Source organism: Zingiber officinale, chromosome 2A, assembly GCF_018446385.1.
Source record: "Zingiber officinale cultivar Zhangliang chromosome 2A, Zo_v1.1, whole genome shotgun sequence".
Lineage (NCBI taxonomy): Eukaryota > Viridiplantae > Streptophyta > Magnoliopsida > Zingiberales > Zingiberaceae > Zingiber > Zingiber officinale.
The window spans coordinates 171777152-171784745 of NC_055988.1; the positions used below are offsets into that span (position 1 = coordinate 171777152).

The 7594-nt window shown below is 32.6% G+C and overlaps 1 protein-coding gene across 1 annotated transcript; it reads left to right on the top strand.

Annotated features, from left to right (window-relative positions):
- Positions 1–3794: 3794 nt before the first annotated feature.
- On the top strand, positions 3795–4550 carry LOC122044272. The gene has a single exon (XM_042604788.1). It carries the CDS (start codon positions 3795–3797, stop codon positions 4548–4550), a length of 756 nt encoding a protein of 251 aa, XP_042460722.1.
- The last annotated feature ends 3044 nt before the right edge of the window (positions 4551–7594 follow it).

Consider the following 7594-nt stretch of genomic DNA (forward strand, 5'->3'; position numbering starts at 1 on the left):
TGTCCTGCAACATACTGCATATCTTCTCAAGACCCGGTCTGGGCGGGGAGTCAGCAGGCGAGATCGCTTTTGGATCCCAGCGGACGTACGCGCGCCCATGCAGATTTGCACGGAGTTGACTTTGTACTTCATGACGCTCATCCATTGACTCTGGAAGCCATTAAGTCATGTCCTCGCCGTATACGTTATATAAGTGGAGCCCTTCTCCTCGTCACCTCCGTAATCTTTCAATCGATCAAGCTACCCAAAATTTGTTCATCGACATTCATGTAAAACTCCAAGTTGACTTTTTAGTTTATTAGATAGAGGTCTCTCTGATGAGCAGATGGTAGGTGGTCATGCATCATCGTTGTACTTACTCATCACGTCATGAACACTGCCTCTGAAAATATAATGATGTGGCAGAGATGGCTGAGGCATGTGTCGAGCCCAAGATATAGTCAATACGAAATCAAGTAATGTCGACAAGCGATCGGGTCAAATAGACTCGACTTAAGACTGAGCTCGAATCAAGCCAGCTCAAATTAAGACCGGATCAAGTCAACATACGGAAAGGTGCATGGAGCCACACATTATAGTTCGACCTAAGCCAAGCTCGAGGAGATACTCAGTCAAAGGAAGGCAGCGAGCGGAGAAAATGCTACCCAACAAGTAGTAGGATCCATAAGTTTGGATCAGAGTGAAACCTGATAAAATCAGATCTAAGGGTTAATAAATCAGTTTTGGCAAAGCCCAACAAATGGGGTATATCTGAAAAGTTTTGGGATGATATAAAAGGGTCAAGTAAATCCTTATCTCATCTTGGACCAGGGTTTCCGCTCCTTCCTAGGGAGAGGGTTTTCCTTTTCTAGGAAAACCCCTAAGGTCACCATTCCAAGAGTCCTCAATGATCCGTCCACCCTCAGAGAATGGAGATCCTCTCGGAGACATTGCCACCATCTTGCTAAGCTCTTCCTTCTTCTTTCTTTTAGATTTAATTTGAATTGTAGAGTGTTATTTTTTATGTTTTTTGGTTGTATTTCCTTCTCTATGGTATAGTTCTCTAGATTTTAGGAGTAGAGAGTAACTATAATGTGATGCTGATATACAACTATGTATTTGGTCATTTCCTTATGATATGTTTGCATCTTGTTCTTATTTGATTGATAGATTGTGTGTGTTGTATGTGCAATTGGATGTGGAGGATTGATCACTATGTAGGGGAGATACTCTAGATTGTATGACTGTGGGGTTTGACGTGACAGAGGGTGACCTTTTATGTGGACTTTCTAGAGTTATCACCTTAAAAGAGGGTCAATTCTCTGTAATAGATTAGCTAATTAGGGATTAATGGGTTTTCCTCAATTTGATGTTAGGAAGTAGATTATGTAATCTAGATTGTATAACTATGGGGTCTCATGTGATAGGAGTATTCCTTTAAATAGACTTTCTAGTGTTACCTATTTACTTAGTAGCATTGAAATTGGGGTAAGCACTCCAATATAATCTTCACAAGTTTGTATTGGGGATTTGGTTAGAATCCCTATAAGTATGTAAACTTGGACGATAAGGAGGTGAACAATACATAGAACATCAATTAGTATCATAGTAAAATTGAAATCCTAGAATCATTCTCTCAAACCAATGTCTCTCATTGATTGCTCGCTCTTCCTCGACTCTCTCTCTCTCTCTCTCTCTTTCTCTCTCTCTCTCGCTTACAAGTCTTCACATAACTTTAATCGTCTAGATAACTTTCTTTGCAAACTTGACTAGTGCTTAATCAACAATTTTTGTGGATCGATATTTTATTACTTGATGATACAACCATACACTTGCGGTTTGACATTAAAACTCGTGCTTGAGAGTGGAATGCAAAGAGAGATCAAAAGCTTCCCAAACTTGATGAGGTATGTTGAGCTCAACGAACATCAGAAGTATAGACTTGAAAATTGATGAGATTAACCAAGACAAGATTAATTGGTCCTTCTTAAGTCAATAATATAAGATGGATCATCTTTTTTAGGTGAGGATTAAGTACCATCAATATGACAAAGTAGATTATGAAGACAAAGCAAAGAAGAAATTATAATTTCTAAAGTAAATAATTACCCTGGTAAAATTTAACAAAAAAGAAGGAATTGTATGAATAGGGAAAGAGATATTTTGTGATGATGGAGGGATCTTAGTGGAATTCGAAGAAGATATTTTTCTCTCTATATTTTTTTCAAAAAGAAATAAAGATACGGTAAAAATAAAATATAAAAAAAATGAAGAAATAACAAATCTAAATTAGAAGACAACTCCGACTTGCTGCAATGAATGTCTACTACCGTAGGTTACCAAGAGCTGCTGTGGATAGGGAGAAGGTGCCGAAGTTGCTGCCGAGGGAGGAGGAGAGAGCTGCTCTTGTTGATAAAAGATGAAGAAAAATCTAATACCATGAAAGAAAGAAAGAAAGAAAGAGGAAAGATGATAATAATTTTGGATGATCTTATTGCGGAAGGTAAAAGACTTACTTATATAAATTATTTAAATAATAATAAAAATATTAAATATGATATACAATCATATTAATTATAATTGTAGCTATGCATATAGTAAATTAAAAAATATTATTTTTTGCTATGAGATTCATGTCAATCTTGATGATGTCAAATTTAATAAATTTTGATTGATTGAAATTAATTCAAAATTATTATCTATTATTAATAATAATTATAATTTAATTAGTGGTTGAAGATATGTACGAAGGTATGCAGAATTCTCCAACTAAGAAAGGAAAGAAACAATTAAGTTCAAGAACAAATTGAACAAATTTTAATGTCAAATTATTACCCTAAATTTAAACAGCTAAATTCCTAATACTTCTTGGCTCATGCCTAGAGATCTCTTCAATGATTAGGCAAGCCCTTTCATAATATGAATCTTAAAGAAAATAGAGGTATTTTCGTACCCCCTAAGACACTCTCCTCCCCTGTTTTATGCTTAGGGTGTCTGCAATGTGGGTTTATAAAACCCAAAAAGTTGGGTTTTGTAAATCCAATTACATTACATGACTTCAAAAAGTTTAGAATTAAAGAAGCCAGCATTCAATTTTGGATGCCGACTTCATATTGCTTTAAAGAATATAAAATTAAATGCACATGGGTCTCATGCTAGTTGCCAAGCAAATATTTAAATTTTTTATTTTTTTAAAAAAAGCTTAATTAAATGAGACAATAGACAACGTCCATTTTTGTCAAATGAACGACAATGTTCATTTTGCAAAATTGACCGACAACGTTCATTTGCCAAAATGAATGTTATCTGGCAACGTCTATTTTTTAGACAATGGTAAAAATATGACAACGTCTATTTTTTAGACAACGGTAAAAAAAACGGCTATTTAATATTTAGACAATGTTGTTTGGTAACGTCGTTGTAAAATAGTCGTTATAAACTATCTGTTACAAATTAGTCTATATATATCAATGTAGAAGTTATGATTCTTCATTCCATTGTATTTCTGATTTGAACCACTTAAAACTTTATTTATATTCGAAATGTCTGAAGATCTTCATCGCTCTAGAGAAAATAATATCTGTGAATTTTGGATAAATGAGATGTGGAAAGATGCGGAAGATGATGTTGATCGAATGATGATTACACTACTTGAGCAGGAAGAGTAGAGACGTCAAGAAACTCGAAGTTCTCGAAGAGCTACAAATCGGAGGTATGTGGATCGGGATCGTGAAGACAAACATGTTCGCCTTGTCCGAGATTACTTCTCGGATGTTCCAACATTTCACGCTGAAGTCTTTCGACGACGATTTCACATGCGAAGAGAGTTATTTGTTCGCATAGTTGATGCTCTGACAGATTATTCAGAGTATTTTAAGTGGAGGAGAGATGCAATTGGAAGGAAAGGTTTGTCACCACTTCAAAAATGCACGGCGACTATTCGTCAATTGGCATATGCATCCCCCGCCGACTCTCTAGATGAGTATGTACGGATGGGTGAGAGAACTGCTCTTGATTGCTTGATCAACTTCTGTCGATGTGTGATCGATGTGTTTGGGGCACGATACTTGCGAAGACCCAATGCTGCTGACACTCAACGCTTGCTTCAAATGCATGGGCAGAGACACGATTTTCTTGGAATGTTGGACAGCCTTGATTGCATGCATTGGGAGTGGAGGAATTGCCCCGTCGCTTGGAAAGGTCAGTTTACTAGAGGCGATTATGGCGCCCCAACAATAATTCTTGAAGCTGTCACGTCTACAGACTTGTGGATATGGCATGCTTTTTTTGGCGTCGCAGGGTCGCGTAACGATATAAATGTTCTTAATGAATCACCTTTATTTAACGCCGTCCTACAGGAAAATGCTCCGGATGTTAATTTCACAGTAAACGGCACATCATATACAAAAGGATACTATCTAACATATGGTATATACCTGGAATGGGCTACGTTCGTGAAGAGCTTTCATGTCCCGAGGATCCCAAAAGGAAAAAAATCAAGGAGAGGCAGGAGGCTACAAGAAAGGATGTGGGGCGAGCGTTTGGAGTGCCCCAAGTTCGTTGGGCAATAATTAGAGGTCCTGTGCGATCTTGGTACAGAAATGACTTAAAGGATATCATGTATACCTGCACTATTTTGCACAACATGATTATTGAGGATGAAGGAGAGACATCAGTCAATTGGTCGGATGAAGACTCTCCTCCACCGGCACGAATAGTCATGGGCTTTACCCCAAAATTTCGAGAGTACCTCCAGAATTATAGCGAGCTACTTGATAGAGAAGTGCATCACCAGCTTCAAGCTAACTTAGTTGAACATGTCTGGACACGTTATGAATATAATTAGTGAGGAATAAGTTAATTATTAATTAATTCTGTTTTAATTATGTTCTATGTTTTATTTTATTATCTCATTGTAATGATTTATTTATTAATGTTGCAAATTATTAAATTTTCAATAATATTTTTATGAAATTATTTTGTTTGTAAATAAATTTAGTGAACAAAAAATATAGCTAATTATTATATATTAATTATTAAATTAATAATTAATTTAAAAATATTAAATAAAACTAATATATATTATTAGTAAATTAATTAACATGTATATTATAAATATATATTTATGATAATATATAAATAAATAGTAAATAAGATAGTAAATAGAAAATATAGATAATGATGTGGTGGGTCAAATATAAAGTTGTTTGTTGGGTTTATGATTGTAGGAAGAGGTTTATAAAAGTTATAGATTTTTTATTTTTAATGTGGTAGTGATGTGGCATAGTAGGTCCCATGATAAAATTAGGTTTAGGGCATCCGTAGTCGTAAACCTCTTAAAGAGATTTATGTTCTGTCACATCATTGTCATATCAAAAATTAAAAACCTTACTTCTTTTTAAAACCACTCTCTATTATCATAAAATCTCTCTCGTTTAAAAATTTCATTTTTTTAAAAATTCGCTCTTTATCCTCTCTGTATTATTTTTTTATAAACCTGGTCTCAAGATTTTGATATAGGTTTATAAAAAAAATATAAACCTCACCTATGTAGTGGAGGAGGGGTTTATATTAAGAGATTTATAACATAAATTATATACTATAAACCTCTCACTATAGATCTCCTTATAAGTTTAGGATTGCGGTTACTCTTATACTCTTTTACATTTTTTTTTAAAAATTTTGTTTCTTGTTTCTATTGGTTTTGTCTTTTTGAACCAGTTTTTTTTTTATCAATTTTATTTATTTTTATCATTTATTCTTTTTGAATATTTTTTCTTATTATAGGTTTGCAATCTTTTGTTTATTTGTTAGTCGTAGATTTTAGGAGTTATTATTTATAAAAATTTTAAAAAACATAAAAATATGGATCAAAATAAAAATTATATATATAAAATTAATAAAAATATTAACAATTAATTGTAAACATATTTATATTTTACGAATAAATATTTTTTTTAAATGAAGAGTACATGTACTTATACACAAAAAAATAAATGAAAATATATAAAAATAGAAATTTTAATCAATATTATCTCCAAATTCTGCTTCTAACGTGTTTGATGGTGTACCTATTATTTCGTACCACAAATGAATACGTGCCCTATAACAAATGATTCATCCTTTAGCTTCGTACAATGAATGTTGTCACCACCATATTGGAATGGGTGGTACAAGGTAATGAGGGTATAAGAAAACTTGCACGAAGGTAATACCAATATGAACAATAGTTATTTCTCGACACTCTTAGTTTAGAACTGGAGGAATTTGACATGTGTCAAAAATTAAATAAAACAAAAAATGATGGAAAAAACAACAAATAAAACTTATTAAAAACAAAACTAATAAAAAAATAAAACTAAATAAAAATTAAATAAAACTGAAAAAAATACAAAATATATATATATATATAAAGAAAGTGAAGTGTCTAAATAAATAAGAAGGTAATTTAAGGAATGGAGAAATTCTAACGTTTGCTAAAAATTATATAAAATAAAAAATATGGAAAATTAATAAACAAAATTGATTAAAAAAATAAAACAAAATAAAAATAAAAAAAAACAAAAAATACAAGTAATTAAAAGAAAGTGGGGTATAGACGTCATTTAAAAGGAAAGATAGGGGGAGCAATTTGCTAAAGAAAAAGTGAAGGAGCTAAGTTAAATGTAACACAAATTTTTTGACATTTCAAAGAGGTTCGAAGGAACTGATCCATTTAACTGGTTGTCTGTCAAATCACTACAAGAAATCATGAAAAGTTAAACCATTATCCACTATTTCAATAAAGTGAAAAAGGATTGAACTATGTTTACAGTAGTTTAAGAGAGCTTAAGTTTCTATTAAATTGTTGTAAGACACAGCCCTGAAAAAAAAATGATTAAAGAACAATTATTAGTTAATAATTCCTATATATAGGGCTCTATTTATCGTCGCGCGTATAGAATTCGAAAACCTACATAAACTGTAATCATTAATTTTCAATCCCAAATTCCGACATTTAAACCCTTTGTAGGGTCTTTTTGCTATCTTTTATAATTTTTATTTTTTAGATATTTATGATAATTTTTATATTTCTATATTTTTTAGAAAGGATTTATATCCACATTTTGATTTGAGTTAAGAATATTAAGTTAACTATTTTTATTTTTGGATAAAAATATATTTTCTTTCTTTACAATATTAGAATTAACATATGTTAATTGTAATTATTATAATTTCTTTTCTTATTTGAGTCTTAGGTTATAGTTTATATAAGAGTCATATTTATATGTTGAGAGATTAACCCCTCAAGCTTGAATAAAAATTTTCTTTCTTGGATGTTCCTCTTCTTATTTTTTTCCTCAATTTTCCTTTTCACATCAGTCCGCAGGATAATCGCTATCCTGCCTAGTGTCAGTTGGTATCAGAGCGCGTGAAAGTCATCAACAGATCCAATGGCGAGTCGTCGTGGTCGTAGTCATAGTTGCAACAACATGCAGGCTTCAGTGATGGAAGCTGAGCACCGTGGTCGTAGCATCGAGGACATAATGATGATTGAGGATTTATGGAGGCAAGTTACAGATTTAACCCAACGTATGGCGGTACGGGATCTCAAAGATTGTGAGATTTCAGATCG

What these genes read in the sequence shown, in the direction of transcription:
- LOC122044272 (XM_042604788.1), top strand. Translation starts at nt 3,795, where the DNA reads ATGCGAAGAGAGTTATTTGTTCGCATAGTTGATGCTCTGACAGATTAT.